General features: G+C 35.2%; 1 protein-coding gene across 1 annotated transcript in view; it reads left to right on the top strand.

Moving 5' to 3' along the window:
- PHF14 (PHD finger protein 14) overlaps positions 1-18,842 on the top strand; it is a 166,339-nt gene that overhangs the window by 34,699 nt on the left and 112,798 nt on the right. The window contains exons 6-13 of the mRNA XM_026104994.2: positions 689-800; positions 2,932-3,069; positions 5,652-5,798; positions 9,518-9,788; positions 10,371-10,477; positions 10,951-11,046; positions 12,657-12,760; positions 14,228-14,359. Of these exons, the coding sequence (XP_025960779.2) occupies positions 689-800; positions 2,932-3,069; positions 5,652-5,798; positions 9,518-9,788; positions 10,371-10,477; positions 10,951-11,046; positions 12,657-12,760; positions 14,228-14,359 (1,107 nt within the window). The remainder of the gene's footprint in view (positions 1-688; positions 801-2,931; positions 3,070-5,651; positions 5,799-9,517; positions 9,789-10,370; positions 10,478-10,950; positions 11,047-12,656; positions 12,761-14,227; positions 14,360-18,842) is intronic.

Raw genomic sequence — 18,842 nt, 5'->3', positions numbered from 1 at the left:
ACTGAGGTCCAGATTTATGCATCTCATTTTAGGTCTGCAAGTGCTGAAGCTTTGAATCTATTACCCTACAGTTTGTTTATGGCCAATGAATAAGAGTATAGCTAAATAACAATCAGTTCATCTGATAGCTTCAAACAGACATTTCTGTAATGCAGTTCAAATATGTTTATATCTAAATGCATGTCCTATGCATGTTTGCATAAAACTAGCTAGTTTTGGTGAAACTAACAGTTGTAACTGTAACAGTGCAAAAGCTGACTGATGCTAGGCAGCGGTAGTTCCTGATTATATGCCTAGAGCCCACTGTTGCTGTGACTGCCCTTCTAATTGTACCCTCCCAACCCCTCCCCCTCAATGTAATCAAATGTATATGAATTTGATATTTCCATGTTATGTGAACGGTGATGTGGAATCACACCTAAGAACCATCAGAGCAGAAGGGCAATGCTAGCCAAGGCCTTGAAATACATCCAGACAGGCAAAACAATCCAGGTTGCTTTGAAAGCCATACCCTGGTTTAGTATGTGAGCTGCTGAATCCAAATTTGTGTTCTCTTCCTGCTTCTAGTGTACTTTCCTTTAGATACATTTGTATATACATTTATAAAGCACTTTGAAATCTGCAAATGGTGAGTATGATACAGGAACAAAATGTTGTAACAGTAACCTGATTTTATCTGCTGTTTTAGGTGGGTCCATATTGTTTGTGCCCTCTATGTTCCAGGAGTAGCATTTGGAGATATTGACAAATTACGGCCAGTAACACTTACAGAAATGAATTATTCAAAGTATGGTGCCAAGGTAAGTTTAGAAGACATTTGTTACCTACCAGCAGTTTTATGTTATATTTTTACATATAATAGAATAATATATATCTTTCCAGCTTTATATTTCTTGTTTATGGCAAATGCAGTGAGGGTCAGGACTGGAAATACGATAAAGTTTGTTCATGTTTGTTATACCTTTGTTCTTCCTTCCCTCTTTCTTTTCATTTTCCCTACCCCCAAACTCCATAATTTGTCATTGTTGTCCCCTCCCCCCTTTCCGTTAATTTTTTTGATGGAAGTGCTAATTACTTTCTTTTAATGTTGGTCAGTGGCAGATTGCCAAAATGTGGATGGAAAGAGAAGAGGATGTGTGGGATACATAATGGAGAAGTGGAAAGTGAGGTGTATTAAGACAGACAGATGTACACAGTAAGAATTATTTTAGGTTCTCTATAATCATAAGCTAACAATGAGTATAAAAGGTTTGCTGCAAAACAGTATTTAAAAAAAACACAACAACATTGGGACCCTCAAATTGAACAGCATTCAGTAAATTGCTGTCTTAAACACCTAAGTATTGTTGCTGTAGCTGTTGGGACAGTGTGGAGAAGCCATATCCATCACACTAATGTGAGGAAAGATAGTTGTCTTACTGCTCCTCTAATGCTTAATTTATGCATCATCAAAATCACTTCATGAAATGCTAATTTGTCGAGTTGAATACTAAATTAAAATATTTCACACACAGTTTGGATAGCCAGTATTCAACGTATCTGTATCAGGAGCATGTCTGTGTGGGCCTACCATTGTTTAGAAATACTTAGGAAAACTCAGAGCAAGCTATCAATACCCTAAAAATTATTGTTGGCAATGGATCATGCATTTTTTTTATTAACATGACTGTTATATAGGAGCAAGGCTAGGAATTCAGGCATATTTTATTACTGTAAAATGAGTAAGATGAATAGTAGACTATACAGATGAGGAATCCATTACTCCAGCAAAGTTGTAACCAGACCTTGTTTGCTGTATCCAGTGTACAAGTTATAGCTTACTTAGCTAAATTTTCCCCAGAACACCAGTTTAATGCAGTATTATTCTTTATTTCAGGTGTTAGCTGTTATGTCTTGCTGTTGCACAGCTAAAGGGTGCCTTTTTAGGATAGTATATGTGGTGTTTTGGGATTATTCTGTCATTGCATTTTCTGTGCTGTTCCTTTCTGTTTTTGCTGCATGGAGATATTTTCTGTAGCTGATAAACAGCTTTGCCCTGTACTCAGGGTGTGAAAGACTGAGAAGCGTATCAGTACCTAATTTTAGGTCATCTTTATGCACTGGATAGCAGTACTGCTTAAGAAGCCCTTGTTCCCATATGCTTTTTCCTGCTCACGTGTTTACCACTGTACTGTGCTGGCATAACTGTTTTGTATGAGTTTGTGGTGAACAAGACTGAGGAGCTTATTTGGCTGAAAAATAAGTTTGTTTTTTTCCAGGTCACATTAATGTTTGTCAGTTTGCTGTGTTGCAGACAAGTGTGCCTACGAACATACATGTAGCTACAGCCTTGATGCTGTGTTTAAGGGAACCACAACTATTTTGCTGAAATTTATGATCCTCAAGTATTTTTTTCTGCATTGTCACACATTTGCTCCTCAGTCATCATTTGTGAGAGTGACAGCTATGTAACTATCTATGTAAAAATCTGTTTCTAAGTCACATAGAATACTGATCTTTTTGTTGTTGGTGGTTGTCCTCTGAAGTTTTGCTTAGTTGGTGATGACTGTTGAACAACTGAGCGTTTGCTGAGTGCTAAGCTTGTTTTATGATACCATGCTTATATAATTAAGTATGTATAAATCACTTGGGTGGTACTTAGTGGTTGCTCTGAAGGGGAATATGAGGCATGGCAGTTCCTATAAAAATTCATCTAACATGCTGCTTGGGCTGTTTAAGTACTTGTCCGTTGCTTGTTAAAAATGAAATCAATTGAGGGCAACGGGAGGGTGCTTTAAGTAATGACAGCTCTTGGCAGCATACTTTGTCTCTGTACCATACAGGAGTAAACCTAAACCTGTTTATTTTTACATGCAAGATGCAAATTATCAAATGGTAGGCAAAATACATGTAAAATACTTATTGTGGCATTTTCCACTCTGCTATATAAAGGAATGCAGTTTCTGCGAAGATCCTCGTTTTGCCAGAACTGGTGTTTGCATTAGCTGTGATGCCGGGATGTGCAGAGCTTACTTCCACGTGACCTGTGCTCAGAAGGAAGGCTTGCTCTCAGAAGCAGCAGCAGAAGAGGTAGGTATGATGTACAAATAGGATGACAGAATGAAAGAGTTACAACTAAAGGAGGAAGACCTGAAGTTGTGCACTTTTTTGCCCTAAAGTTTTTATAAATCATCAGGAAGTCATAGGCCAAATGAAGACTCTGGGGAGGGAGATCTCTTTGTTCATCAAATTGCTGATGAACAAAGTCAACTGATCACCTTCTGAAATGACTTCATAAAAGGAATAGAAAAGGGTAATACAGCAGTTAGCTTTGTCAGGTTAATATGTTTTGATAATACAGAGATGCGTTCTGTATGAACCTACCTTTTGTACTTCACCTAGGTTCACATAGTTACTTAGCTGTTTATGTAGTGTGTAGTGTAATATTTTTTCTTTCCTGCACCCAGGACTGTCTTCAGAAATAAGCTACATTTCTAATACCATTTTTTCATATGCATTTTCAAATATTTTCTTTAAATTATGGTACAGGTATATGACTTTCATTATGATAACACTACACTTAGGAATCAGAATGAAAAGCAGACATTTATAAGATACTGGTAATTTTTTAATACATGCTCTTACCAGCTTTATTCCTGTAATATGATTAAAACAAATCAGATTAGAAGATTCTATTTCAGAGTTCATTTTTACAGTGTAAATACTTCTAGATTGCCAAAATTCATCCTGATTTTATGGTTTGGATTAAGCCTCTCATGTACATAGGTACACAATTTAATTTTTTATTGAATTAGGAAGTATTAAAGATGCACGCAAACAGGCTCTGTCCTGCACTATCTGCACTGAAATTTCTCCCTTTTGTTTCTGGAAAAAATAGACTAATTTCTCCCTTTTGTTTCTGGAAAAAATAGACTACTAACTGATTCCTTTTAGAGCATTCACAAAATAAACTTCTGTGAGATTGATAAATAGGAAAATTGCATAGTCACCTAAATGCTTTTGTCCCTAATAAATTGTGTGCAACATTGATTCTTCAAAAACTTAGTTGAATTTCTGCTAGGTATGCTCATTTGCTGATCTTGTCACCTTAAAATTTTCTTAGATGTTCTTAAATATTTTCTGCAAACAAAAATATTTTAATCAGGATCTTGTAGAATCTAATTTTAGGGAGCTGCTAATATAATAGTTTTTAGAAGTTGTCACACATTCTGAAAATTTAGATAAAAACCTATTTGTAAAGAAAGTCTGCCCAGATTTTATTAGTCTGTGTTATGTAGGTGGAGTGAAGGAAAGTTTGATAGGCATATTATTATATCAAGGAAGACTATTTAGGTTTTTCTTACTCAGTGAATTTATGATGATGTTTCTATGGTTTTGAAAATATACTGGCAATGAAATATACTTCTGAAACGGAATCTTCCTCAGATATTCATACGCTGCTTGCAAGTTTTGCATGTGCTAAAAGTTGATATAATGATACAGCTGTAATAGTATGCAGACCTGATGAAGTCTGTACCTAGAAATGACTGAAGTAAGTGAAGATGACTATGAGAGATGGACTTGTATCTATTGTTTTTCATTAGCCTGTAAATGCCTTCTTGATGTGCCTTTATCATTCTTGCTGATGCAGCAATTCTTTGGAAGCTTTCAGTTCCACCATATTTGACTTATTGCATTGCAGAACAATGCACTTTGATTGTTGATTTGACCTTCCTATATGGTTAAAATCTGTGCTTTTAACTTAACATTAAAGGCTGCTTACCTCAGTGCTCTGTAACTTACCTTTCTAAAAAAAACCAGAAAAATTAAAAAGCAGTAAGGAAAATTGTAACTTTGAATATGGGCAGTGTTGACCATCAATAGCTGTTAAAGATATCTGATTGATGTATACCTTCAGTTTGTGACATTTTGTGTCTGAGATTAGATTTCTAAACTTGGCTTTAACCTGTTCACCACGACTGAACCTTTGTTGCTGTTCACAGGGTTGTATAGCCATAGCTGTACATATGTGTGCATGCATGTTGAACTTGGACCAATGTATATGTTGTAATCCTGAATGCAATAGCAAGGTCATAGAACAGCAGGTTGAAATTATTACTAATGCAGTTTACAGGCCTTTTTGGAAGATGAATAAAACGATTTTGCTACTTACCCTAAAAATTGTTCCTGAATTATGGTTAAGTCAGTGTATTCTATTGATAAAACTGCTTGTATTTTTATAGCGATACTGGTCAAACTGTGGTCTGTGGTGCAGTGGTGCAACTTCTTTAAGGTCCTGAATAGTTACTAAGCAATAGATCTGTTCTCAGTAGGTTGCTGGCTAGCAGTTGGAGGAGAGAGAGAGAAGGTCGGTCTGTCTGTCTGGCTAACAGTTGGAGGAGAGAGTCTGTCTGTCTGTCTGTCTCCTTTTTTCCTTAATTCATTAAAAAATTGTTTAGGGTCACACAATGAAGACTGAAAAATGCTTTATGTGGGTAATTGCATCAACTTGACAAATTTGAATTAAAAACATACATATTAGTTGTTCTTAGAAATATACCTATTTGAATGTGAACTGCTTGCCAGAATGTTGGGTTTGTTCTGCTCACAGCCGTTTTGCTATGTAAGACTGACTTCGTTTTCCTCTTTCTCCTTTGTTTTCTCTGAAACAGGATATAGCTGATCCTTTTTTTGCTTATTGTAAACAGCACGCAGACAGGTTAGACAGAAAGTGGAAGCGGAAGAACTACCTGGCATTGCAATCTTACTGTAAAATGTCCTTGCAGGAAAGGGAGAAACAGCTCTCGCCAGAAGCCCAGGTATTGTATTCATGCCACAACTGCGTCTATGTTAATTATCTATGTTAAACAAGAAAGAAGTGAAGGGGATGGGATTATTATATTTGGAAATTAAATGTGGACTGTATTGATAGCATATGGTCAAGTAACATAGCAGTGAATTATTTTTAGGTTTTAGTCTCTTAAGAACAAATCCCCAGTGAAGTAACTATCAAAGAGGAATATCTGTGCTTGCCTGAATTGAAAAAATCCTTATATTGTTTGCTTATGTAGCAAAAGGTTGGTAATTTTTCATTTCAATTTATAGGGATTTTAAAAAATATTTTCTTCAAGATTCTTAAAAGACAGACAAGAAATTAGGCGTGTTTCTACTTCTGTGTTCAGTAAAAGCTTACTTTTTTTTCTTGTAATTTTTGAGCTTGGCAGAAGAGTTTAGCATTAAAACTTTAGAAAGGTTTGTTGGGCCTTTCTTCACTTGCTGTAGGTCTAAGCAGAATTTTACCTGCAGGGTTTTTTCATAGGAAAAATTTCCTAGAAAAAGATTAATGTTAGGTACAGGAGTCTATGCTGCAAAACAGCTGTCTGAAAATCTTAGGCAAAGTCTAAGTCTATATCCCTGTCTAAGGACTGATTCACATAGAACCAGCTCAACTGATTAATGTCCTGTTGTTGCTATAAAGATTTCAGCCTTTTTAATAGCTCTGAGGGAATCTTTGTGCTTCAGTATGTTTGAATTTTGTGTTCTTTATTTTTTCTGACAAATTTGTGGCCTACCTTGCTATTCACTGCATAGGCTGAACTGGATTCTGTAGGAAAATCATGCCTGTGTAGAAAAGTAGCTCATTATCTGAAGAAGCCCTGCCTAATTTGTTGTAGAAATTGACAGATGCATAGTAAATAATGCATTTGATGGAGAGAACAAGCTGTTGTTTTCTGAAAGGAGAACAACAGGGTAATAATCAGAAAATAAATCTTCATATGATCAAAATTTTATTAAAAAAAAAAAATCATGCCTTTCTAGTTCTGCAGAGATCTTTGATAGAAAAAAGAGAAGATCAATTTAAAATGACATAATGGATTTAAGAATGCATATGAGCAAACTCTATCGTAGAAGAATTTTGTATAAAATATTTTGGCTATAGAGCTTGGTCTTGCTTGACTTCAACTGATTAAGTAATTCTTGTTGAATACACTTAGCTCTCAATTATGTGAAATACCCCGATGTAATGGGAAAATCACAATAATCTGCATAGCACCAGGCATAATGTTAAATGCTGATTGTGAAAAGTCAGTTTGGGTCCAAGAGAGCTTATTAGCTCTGTTTTCAGCCCTGTGTTTCAGTAAGATCCATGCATTTGTTAGGCAGTGCTATATCAAAGAAAACAAGTGACGTGCATTTCGCTCTCTTTCTTTTCTTTCCTCCAAACCAAGCCCCCTCAGATTTTGTATTCTGAATTATTTGGTTTAAACATTTAGAAGTAAAAACTAGAAGAATGAATGTTGAAAACTGCAGGTGGATTTACTAGATATGGTGTCATAGACTTCTTCATAGAAGTTTGATAACTCACTCATTCTGTAAGAGAAAGTAAAACAGGATGGGTTCTGGTGACACACAAGTTTGGGTTAGTGTTGTGTGTGTTTCTCAGTTTACATGTACAGAAGCAGATGGGATGCTAGAAAAATGCCTGGTTATGTGTATTGGGATTTTTTTGAAGTAATTGTTGTCTTTCGTTTCTGTGCATTATAGAAATGCAGAACTGTAAAGGATTCTTAGCATGTACTGGAAATGTCTGTCTGGGGAATTTACACAAAGTAAGCATAAATTCACACGATAGCTTACCACACGTTATCTGCATGAGTCCAGGTTCAACAAAGATGGTTAAATTTGCTGCTGTGATTTTTGTCTGGGAGATGAGAATCTGAATCTTGAGATAACTTAGTCTGAAAAAAAGATGATGATTCCGAAACCTTCTGGAGATACTGAAAGGATGAAGTGCAGACCATAATGAAAATTGATTAGTCTGTTTTACTGCCTTCTGCACTGGGTTAAAAAGGAGGAGAAACTGCGATCTCTTTCTCTCTCTGTATGAGTGTATTTATATGTATATATCCACACACAAAAGTTCACTTCCATAGGCGTTTATAGGCACAAGCTTGATGTACAGAGGTGGAGCTAGCATAAATAAGTACGTGATGTAAATTATTTAGTTGGTATTACAAAAATGGATTTTCGAGGCACAGTTTTGGAGGAGGAAAAAATGGATTTTCAGGACCTTGTAGCCAGTTGAGCCTATGGTCTGGCAAGTCCTGCGGCCCAAAAAAGAAAATCCCTCTGAGGAGTATATTATATAAAGCTGTCTAAGGACTGTTACGGATTGTTGGAAAATATTCTGTATTAAAATACTTTATTTCTAACAGTAAAGAAAATGTACATTTGCTTCTTTTTTCATAAAGTGTACACTTGAAAATTACCTAAACCCAAGCTTGGAATTCAGGATTTCATTTAGACTAGCCATGCTAATTTGTCTCAGCTATTTCTGCAGAGCCACTCTGAGCACACAGTCATAGGACATCTTAAGTGACTTCAGGTGATTCAGAACTGAGCATGTAAGCAGTGAGGAAGTGTCTCGGCTGAGGAAGCTATCAGCCATTCTTATTCATTCCAATGGAGAGTAAAGCTTCAGCAAGGCAGCCATAGGTGGATCTGTTTGCCACTGTGGGCTCAAGAAAAAAGACCCTTGGGGTTAGATCTGGCCTCCAAGCCACATTTGTCATGTATTTTGATCATTATGTTCAACACCTAGTAAGGTAATAAGTTGTATTAACTGTGTCTGTACTCAAAGATGTTCCTTAAACATAGCGCATATATACACACTTCTTTACCTTTCTCTCAGGAGTATCTCATACCATTCGTTGGGGCAATTGGATTAGTTTAGCTTTTCCTTTATACAGGCAAGTAAACAACTTCTGATAGTCTGCTGGAGTTTTGCCACTGAAGGTTTGTACGTTGATGGCATTTTCTGCCAGAATTGCCACTACATAGATTTCCTGCGAGGCTGTGTTTTTTGAATGCCTGTAGCAACTTTGGTCTTCTGAGGTTGGTCTCCCAGATCGTCACAAATATACAGATGTTGTCAGCAGTATATATTGTGAGCTTCTCTTGCCCTTTTCACTTCTGTTTCCATTGTATTTTTTGACATGTTTTAATCAGCTAGTTTAATAGGTTATAAAGAGATACGGCATTGAGAAAAGGAGTTCCTACAAAAAGAGGACAAATATGGCAAAAATGCCATTCACAAACTTTAAATCTATGTGAGCAATAAAAATATATATAAATACATTTTTGATAGGTCAGCCGAGCTTCTTCCCAGTAGTGAATTTTCACAGTTCCATCAAATTATTGCTATTAGAAAGGTTTGTCTGAAAGCCAGAAGTCATTAATATTAATTTCATTGATGGAGTAATCTTATCAAGAAATGTGTGAATGTTTTTCCAATTTTCTTCTAAAACTTAATGAAAGGATGATGCTACTTAAATATGAATTTTGAGGTAAAATCAAATGTCTGTATCACTGTTTCTTTCTTGAGTCATAGAGTTCCAGAATGAAAATAGTGATGATTAGGTTGTGCTTTTTTTTAAAAGAAATTAAAATGCAGATATGTTCCAAAAGCATATAACTCAAAATTGGTTTTGTGTTGTTCTCTTATTTTTTTTTTTTTAATCTGTGGAATTTATTGTAGGCTCGAATCAATGCCAGACTACAGCAGTATCGTGCCAAGGCAGAGCTGGCTCGTACCACCAGGCCTCAGGCCTGGGTCCCCAGGGAGAAGCTACCACGACCACTTACTAGCAGTGCTTCAGCCATACGTAAGCTTATGCGCAAAGCTGAATTAATGGGCATTAGTACAGACATTTTTCCAGTGGATACTTCAGATACCAGTTCCAGTGTTGATGGAAGAAGAAAACATAAGCAGCCAGCTCTCACTGCTGATTTTGTGAATTATTACCTTGGTAAGGATCAAAATTTCTTATTTCTTTTTAATGAAAAAGTCACCATTTTCCTGTATCTGTACTGTGCTAATTTATTGGCTTTTTTCCTATCTTTTATTTGCATTTCTTTGTTATTAGTAGATAAATAGGAATTATGACTTCAAGTTCAGATATGTCATTGCTCAGTATCTCAATTTATACAGCAAGTTAGTAATTTTTTTTAAAGAAGTTTTACAAAAGAAGAAAATCCTTCAAAAATAAACAGGAGGGAGTGTTTTTGCTAAGAAAGGAATGAAAGGTTAGGTACCTTTTGGCATGACTTTTTTCTGATGTTTTCCTCTCTTTCCGTGTGAAGCAGCATGCTTTTGTCTTTGGGTCTGTTTGATCAAAGCTCAGCATTTGAGTAACTAGCCTGTTCTAGGTTTTCGTATGCAGCAAAAAGTAAATGTTGTGAACGACTGTTCATTCTACTCAGTCTGTACAGTTTGTGCACCTGTGTTGTTATGGTTTTATGCTTTACGTTTCACTGCTTTGTTCTCTCCAGCATGTAAAACTTGAAAACATAGCCAAGGCTAGAAAATAATGAAATTTTCTTTTAAATAGAGAGAAATATGCGCATGATTCAAATCCAGGAGAATATGGCTGAACAGAAGAATATCAAGGATAAATTAGAAAATGAGCAGGAAAAGCTTCATGTGGAATATAATAAGGTGAAGAAAAAAGGATAAATAAAACTTGTGTACTGTTTTAATATTGCTTTTCTTCACTTTGATAGTATTTAGCTTTCTGAAAAAAGACTTGCACGTAAAGTTCTGGTATGACAATAGAGAACTTGAATTCATTTATGTAAATAGTTGTCATAATCTTGCAGCTCAAGTAGTGTAGCCAACACATGCCATATTTTCATCTTGCTTTCGGATTGTCTTTATGGAACCTTATTTTCATGCTGAATTGTTTCAGATCTTCTTTACAAAACAGATGGCTGCCAAAGTTTTCATCTTAGTTCTGTTAGATTGCTAAATGATTGTATTGATCAAAGCTATATTGACATGAGTTTCATTGACTTTTAATCTCCCAATAAAGTAAAGCAGACCCTATAGATAAGAGGTTGAGTAACTGTTATTAAACAGGCTGCTTTTTTTTTTTATTTTTATTTTTTTATTTTTTATTTTACATTCTTCAGCTGTGTGAGTCCTTGGAAGAACTGCAAAATATGAACGGAAAACTACGAAACGAAGGGCAAGGCATTTGGGCTCTGCTGGGTAGAATCATTGGGCAGGTTGGTTTTTTCTCTTCATAATTCATATGCAGACCTCGTGTTCCAAGAACAGGCCTTTCTGTTTCTGTCTGTCATTTTTATGGCCGAATAAATTGATTTGATCATGCCAAGGCCTGATCATTATCCCCTCTGGGGATAATGATTTCTGACTGAAATACATCTAGACTTCTGCAAACTACCTAGTGGCAACCTGTAGTTCAATTTTGTTGTTGTAATAGTGATCTTGTTTGCAAAATTCTTTCATTTGCTGTAACTGATTGACCTGTCATTTGTGGTGAAGCTTAACGTGAAGCATGAGTTAATCCTACTGTTTATGTCTCTTCATTATCTTTAGTTACTGTAGACTTCAAATGGTATGATAACTTAATGCCTTTTATAAGATATACATCTTTAAAACTGCACTGTGTATGTGACAGTTTTTAACCGGATGCAGAAGAATAGTTTTGTTGAAATGAATATAAATATCTGGCTAAAGAGAAGATTGGATTACTTTCTTTTGCTAGCAATTAACTCTGTCGCCATCAACATCCATAGAGAAAAGAGAGAAATGTGGTTTATTGCATGTGTCTGTATGAGACGTATTCTTACAGCGAGTGTGTGTGCTCATGTGTCTCTTATGTCCAAGGTATTATATGGCAATGGATAGCTTAGCATTCAGAAAGAGACTGGAATGATTTCCAGTCATGATTTTAAAGAAGAAACTGCTCATTATAAAAATACAGACATTATTTAATTGGGTCATAATTTTGTGATGCCCTTTGGTCCTGCTATGTTTGTACCATTCAGAAAACGAAGGCTACCCCTTCATTATGCATTAGTAGTTCTTACAGAAGGCTATTTTTTTCTGGTTCTATTTGTCAGCCTCTCTTTTGTACTTATGAAGAAAGGTTCTTGTATGATTTACCTCTTGGATTGAGATTTTATTTTCAAAGCCATCTTAAAACGGAGAAAAAGTATTCACAGATATATTTCCTGGTGCAAACGTCACTAAATTTAAAAAAAAAATTAGTAGAATTCATTTGCACAGCTTGCATGACATTTTTTTTTTCCAGTTGGCTGAACAGATGCAGGCCCATGGGGCTGCTGAGAAATGACTTTGATAGATGTTTGCTGTCTGAGAAGCTAGCATACTGCAGATTAGTATAAACCCGAAGAGAATCTTGTCTGCTTTGTGGAGAGTTTGGTCAAATAAGATAATTTTTCTAATTAACCTATGGAGCACCAATGTAGTTGGGATGTTGGGGAAAATAAACTGCCTTAGTGTTCTTCTGTCGGTTTAGTGAATTTTTCTTTTCCTTTTTCAGCTTTCTAGACAAATGCATCTTTGTCTGTCTGTCTCTCTTGAAGCTTGAATAGAAAGTTAAAAAATAATATTTCAATATGTGATCTCATTTTATTAAATTCAAAAATGATTATAATACTACTCTATACTAATCTGATTTTGTATAATAAACATCAGTAGTTGTTCTTGTCTGTAAAATAGGTAGCTTAGCAAATTCCAAATGATAATTTGAGCATGGTCAAACTTGTTCTTCATACGTTGAGATTGGAGTAGTATGCTCTAAATGTCTCCAAGATTAATATATACTGCATTTGTTCAAATCCAATAGAAATTGAACATACCAGCAATTTTACGTGCTCCAAAGGAAAGAAAACCGAGTAAAAAGGAAGGAGGAACACAAAAGACATCTACGCTTCCCGCTGTACTTTATAGGCAAGTAATGAAGTCTTGACAGAATAGATAAAGTATGTAATGAAGTTAAAGTTAGTTTCAGAGATTGTTAAGAGAAAATTGTTTGCTTCAGTTTGATTAACAAAACGGTCAGAGTCCTCTATACATTTTACTTCTGTAGGCAAGTTGAGAAGTAGTCCATTCTTCACTTTGGCACACATCAATAAGGATTTTTGTTGTTGTTGTTAATTTGATAGCAGTGCTTTAAGAACAAATGTAACTCTTTTGAGCTGAAATAGAAGATTTTTTTTGCTACTGTGATGTGAAAAATTTTAACTGGTCATCTTGTCTTTTGAATGTAATCATCTGTGTTGATGGTTTTGCAACCAGTGCTGCTGCTGTTTAGTCACAGTAGCTGGGTGTGTAAAATGCTTGCATATAAGAATTTTTACTTTTTGCTCAAGTCATGGGCTGTCAGATGCTTTTGGGTAACTTGTCTTTTATATAGCCTTACACTCCCAAGAAAACAAAATGTATTAATTCATTCTGTCACCTTCTCCCCCCACCTATAAGTTGTGAATCCATTGACTGGTCTTAGCTGTCTTTAGTGGTGGCACATATACTAGCATCCACAGAGCATGCCTGTGCAAAGTACCAGCTTGGATCTTTATCCCTTGCCACAGCTGAGAAGCTGCACAATCTGCGGCTCATCCAGAGGGCAGTAGCGAGCCATCCAGCCACAAATGGGCGGTATCTTTCCCAGCTAGCAGGCTAAACACAGTAAATGGGTTACACAAGCAAAAGTTAATTCTAGTGCTGTGAGAGGTGGAAATGTGGAGAACATGGGAGTAGGTTGACGATTTGCTCATTTACACACACCTGCACCCAAACAAGTAAGAGGAAGTCATGCTTTACTGGTTCTGTTGCTTACAAATCCAATCATTTAGTTCCTCCCATTTTATTATACAATTAATGAACACACGTCTTTTTGAAATAACCAAACTAAATTGGCAATTGTGGTAAATAATATTAAGAAAAGAAATTAAATTTCTTAGGAGTTGATACATTGCCCAATATAATAACAATGCAGACCTGTTTCGGGGTATTTGCTTTGTTAAAATAAGCACATGATTAGTAATACTGATAATAGCAGTATAATTTTCTATTTAAGCATTTGGATGGCAAAGGATTTTTTTTTTTTTTTTTTTTTTTGCCATCTGCCACTGGTATATTTTGTCAAAGTATCAAGTGGTTACTTACTGATTGGAAGTCTTTAAAAATTAGATTGAAAGCTGTTTGATGTTGAAGGTTTACTGTATTAGGTGCCTTTTATATTGTACTGTATATAGATAGACGGTCCTTATGAAGTAGTTGTGCACTTAAGTGGCACACTTAGGATTGCCACATTATTATATTTTTATTGAAACTGGGGAATGTGTTGGGATGTATGGTTTATTCTTTGTCATTTCAAATGTAATTACAATGCTTTTCTGCTGCCTACATTAAAAGTTGTGGAATTTGCAAGAAGAACCATGATCAACACCTACTGTTGCTGTGTGATACTTGTAAACTCCATTATCATCTTGGTTGCCTGGATCCTCCTCTTACAAGGATGCCAAGGAAGACCAAGAACAGTTACTGGTAAGAACGCTGTTATTGTGTTATCTTGTGCCATCTCCGTACTTAAAGTAGGATTTAAAATGAAGAGGCTGGTGAACTTTAAATGTTTTAGACGTTGATAATATTGTCTGACCTGAATTGTTTTATTTTCAGATTAATAACAGTCATGTTTGAAGGTAAAAAATTAAGTTACATTGTAAGGATTTCTCATTACTAGCCACCTTGTGTACAAACAGTTTATAAGGATCTAGGTTGCCTTTAGGAAGTGAAAGACTTGGTCTTCTGTTTATCCTAGGGCCCATGTATACAACTTTTCTATCCAGACCTTTAGAAAAAATGCTTTGGCCTGGTAATCTTGTAAGGAGTAAATCAGTTTACTGCAATATAGACAATCACTTGGGCTTACTTATGATTCAAATCTGCAATGGCAAAAGCGTATGCATTACTGTACTTACAGGATTTAGATTCCCTCTGAATTACAATGCTTTTTGTGCCAATGGGCAAGTGATACCATGGAGAACTGACGATATGGTAGAGGTGATGAGTTCTAAACTGTCATAAAACTAGTGTGCCACTGTGTTGTGTTAACATTTGATGACTTTCTAAGCTGTCCTGTCATCTTCAGGAGTCATAGTCTCCCTGACTGAATGTTAAGGTACCAAATCAGAGTATTACAAGAACTCCTTGTAAAAATAATTAAAAGTTTGTCAAGAAAAGATTCTTATTTATATTCCTGTGTCACTCTTGATTTTTCTTGAAACTTCTGTTGAACAGTTACTAAGTTATCTTTTTGGGTAATTATAACAGTTGTATGCAAACCAAGATAGCTGATGCATGAAAAGGGAAGTCTTTCTTTTTTTTATCTTAAGATGACAAAATCAGGATTTTGTCCAGTAAATTAGTTTATTAAATTAATAGAGATTTCCTTTAAGAGCTGAAAAGCTCAGAAAGGTTTTTGTCATAATTAATATCCTAAGCCTAATGCTGTAGTCTGTCATTTTGGACGTTTAATTATTTCATGGGGATTCTGAGCTCTTTGGTTAAATGTAAAGTTGCAACATAGTCATATTACGTGGCAGTAATTTTTTTTTTTCCTGTTTTTTAACCTAGTTGAAAAGGCTCACTAAAAGCCCTCGGTCCAAGGATGTAAGAATGTACTTTTCAGTGGGTGTTAAGGCAGAACAGGTCAAGTTAGGTAATAAATGGCTTGATTTCAAAGTTCTGACTTCTCTTTGCTGTGAATTTCATGCTTCAGTTATACCTGTGATCACAAACTTAGCTTTCACTTCTAATTAGCTAAGGTATATTCTGGGATATGAGATTATAGCAGACAAATTGAGCTGTATTGATTGCATTCTTTTCATCATTGGCCATGCCTTTATATATTCTTTTCAGGATCAGTGGAGAGCATAAGGGTCTCTCCTGTATCTTAAGTTTGAGTTCAGCAGCTCTACCCCCTATTCCCCACTGTTTTGAATATATTTTTAATCTTTTGGTTAAGCCATGAGCCATTATATAGGGATCAGGTACTTTTCAGATATTTCTATAGGATATAATGTGAAGATATGCAAAAAGAGAAAGGGAGAAAGTGGGTATAGCAGGAAATTCCTTGAAATGTTAGGCAGGGTGGAAGATTTTGTTTAAGGTGATTTTGAAGTGCTGATTTTGATCCTGTTTTAAAACAGTAAGCAGGAAACAGTTAAAAAGACTTTCATTCTGTATGCTCAGTGTTTTGTATTATGTTTGAGGATGTGGAGTCATTCAGCCTATCTACATGATGCTACATCAGATGAGTTAATACTTCATTCTTTTATGCATTTGATGCTCAGCATTTGACAGGAATTTGAATTGAAATAGATAAACACAGATTTGAAATTGTGTAAAAACAAAAAAAACAAAAAAACCCTACTATTATACATATTGGTAAGAAAAACAATAACTTCTTTACCTTTAAAAGCTAATTGACTAAAGAAAGCACAAATTAATTAACTGAATATTTCTAAACCTTAGAAGAAGGTAGTGATTTTTAGACCTAGCAAAATCTTATTAAGATTTTAAAGTTAATAAGTAACAGTTGCTCACAAATTACTAGAAACTGATTCCAGGTGCTTAACTCTAAGAATTTTTGCCAGTTCAGCAGCCGGAAAGTTTCTTGCAATGCAGCATTTCTACATCTTGAATATTTTAAATTTCATATTTAATATTTTAATAAACTTACTGTGTTAAAGTAATTTAAAGCCCATCCTCATGTCAGGTTGGTTTATTTTTAAAAGAAGAGCATATCATGACTATTTTAAGTAATAAAACTTAAAAATATTAATTTTTATCTGCTTTGACCTGGTGTTCCCAAAGTACACTTTCAGTTCTAATAACAGAGAAAAGTGCTATGGCATGCTTTTATTTAGAAGTTTGGAAGTGTCTGATTTCTTAGAAATACTACTGATTAAACCCTAAAATATTCATTTGATTCATGTTTCCTCATGAAAGTAGGTCGTGTCATTTTCACTGACAACCTGTGCATATATTCCCTTGCGCATTCTGGACAGAATGGGAACAATGGCACAAGTGTTGACAGACAACACAATAGATCAAAACCTGGTTGTTAAATATTGGTGTTTCATTGAGAAGATATTTAGTGGCTATCAACAGGGACCAGTTTTTTCTACTGAAATCAGATGACTGGAAAATAGTGACAGCCTCTGCTAGCATGTGAAATGTTGGGAATTGAGATTAACGAAACAAGGACTAAAGATTATATTAAGCTTGGTGGGGTTTATTTTCTTTCTGAAAGCCAGAATATTTTGGTGGTAACTCTGCTGCATACAGTGGTCATGAGCTTTGGACTACCTGACTAGTATCACATGGACACTGATTCATGATTTGAACGTTCATTCATGTTCTTGAGCATGCTCATTCAATATTGATCCGACATATCTTGATTGTTTTTTTTTTTATCCAGAGTTACTAGATAATGATATAAAATCAGTAATATATGTGTCTATAATACAATATTACATATAATCTATCAATTTTTATGTTTTATGTTGTCAAGTAAATTTTTCACTTGTCCTAACTGAAGGGCGTTTCAGTGGTTGCAAATGACAAACTTTCAGTAGTTGTGCTCTCTGAAAGATATTCTTTGAAGCTCTTTGACAAGCTATTTATTGTTCATATATACTCTCATTTTTTCTCCAGAATAAGAGCAGTTTTCCTATTTTCCGCTTCCGCTATATCTTTCAAAACTTGTGTGATCTATTCAAATTTCCAGAGCATAGGTGTCATCTTAAAGCTAAGATTCATGTTTCTCAAGCTCAAAGGGGTTTCATTCTTTGCTAAAATTTCAAGAGATGACTTACCATAGAGTGTAGACATATTAGACTAGATCCATTAAAAACAAGCCAAACTCTAAAAAGAACTAATAACTGAATGATTTTTCCTGTATAAACAGCATGGGCAGAACTTTTTTTAATGATATGTCGTAGTCTGTTCATTCAGCACAAGACTTAAATTTACTATTTTAACAGCATAATTTTGAATGCAAAGGATCCTGGCTTCTTCCAAATTCTGTTCCTGCCTCATGTGATTGTAAGACTGACTGTCTTTTTGTTCAGACTGAATCTTTTGTGTTTTCATCTTACAAGCCACTCTGAGTATACGTAGCATAACACAAGCCAGTCAAGTTCTTCTATAACATAATTGAACAAGGCTTCAAAATTTTCCTCATTTTCACAGCAGTGTTATCTTTAAAAAAAAAAAAAAAATCTTCAGATGTTTTTTATCTCTGTTTTGCTATCTCATATAGCAAAGAAATTGAGATCCTTGTTTGATTATTAAAACAGAAATAAAAATAGATTTGTGTTAAGATTACGCATGTTTGCTTTGAGGCCTATATGTGAGGCCTTCAGCTTAATGATGTTTCATTTATTTAAAAAAAAAAAAAGTGTTCAATTCCTAATCTTCATCTCTTCCCATCATCGTTTCACAAATTTCCATGTGCCAGGCAAAACTGCATTTAGATTTCTTGATGTGTAAAGCTGCAGCATAAGAAAGCATCATAATGTCACTGTTTGCATTAATTTGGGGGGGAGGGGGAGAAGCGACCGGTTTCTCTCTTCTATTTTCGTTTCTACTTCACCAAAAAGCCCCAGTCTCCAAACTGCATTCTTCTCCTCTCCTCCCCACTTTGTGTTTAACAGTGGTGTAGATGTTCATTTCTGTCATTTGAGGGTGTGTGTTATAATCAGAGAAAGTTGGGTGTTTGCACTTGTCTTTCAGAAGCAGTTTTTTTCTTTTTTTTAATGATTGTCAAACACCTGGAAACAAGTAAGAAGCATTGTGATCAATATGAAAGCTCCCTGAATCGTAACTTAATGATCGTGTAAGGAAACAGTAATGCAGTGCTTCTGAGTAGATTGTTGTTGAAAGTGCCTCTGTTGTTTGACAAATTGCTTCTATCATAATTACTTAATCTCTGCTAATTCAAAGGATTTTACCTTCCTCATCC

This window comes from Dromaius novaehollandiae, chromosome 2 (assembly GCF_036370855.1).
Source record: "Dromaius novaehollandiae isolate bDroNov1 chromosome 2, bDroNov1.hap1, whole genome shotgun sequence".
Classification (NCBI taxonomy): Eukaryota; Metazoa; Chordata; class Aves; order Casuariiformes; family Dromaiidae; genus Dromaius; species Dromaius novaehollandiae.
The sequence above is the reverse complement of the archived record's forward strand: the minus strand, read 5'-3'. Positions and strand labels throughout refer to the sequence as shown.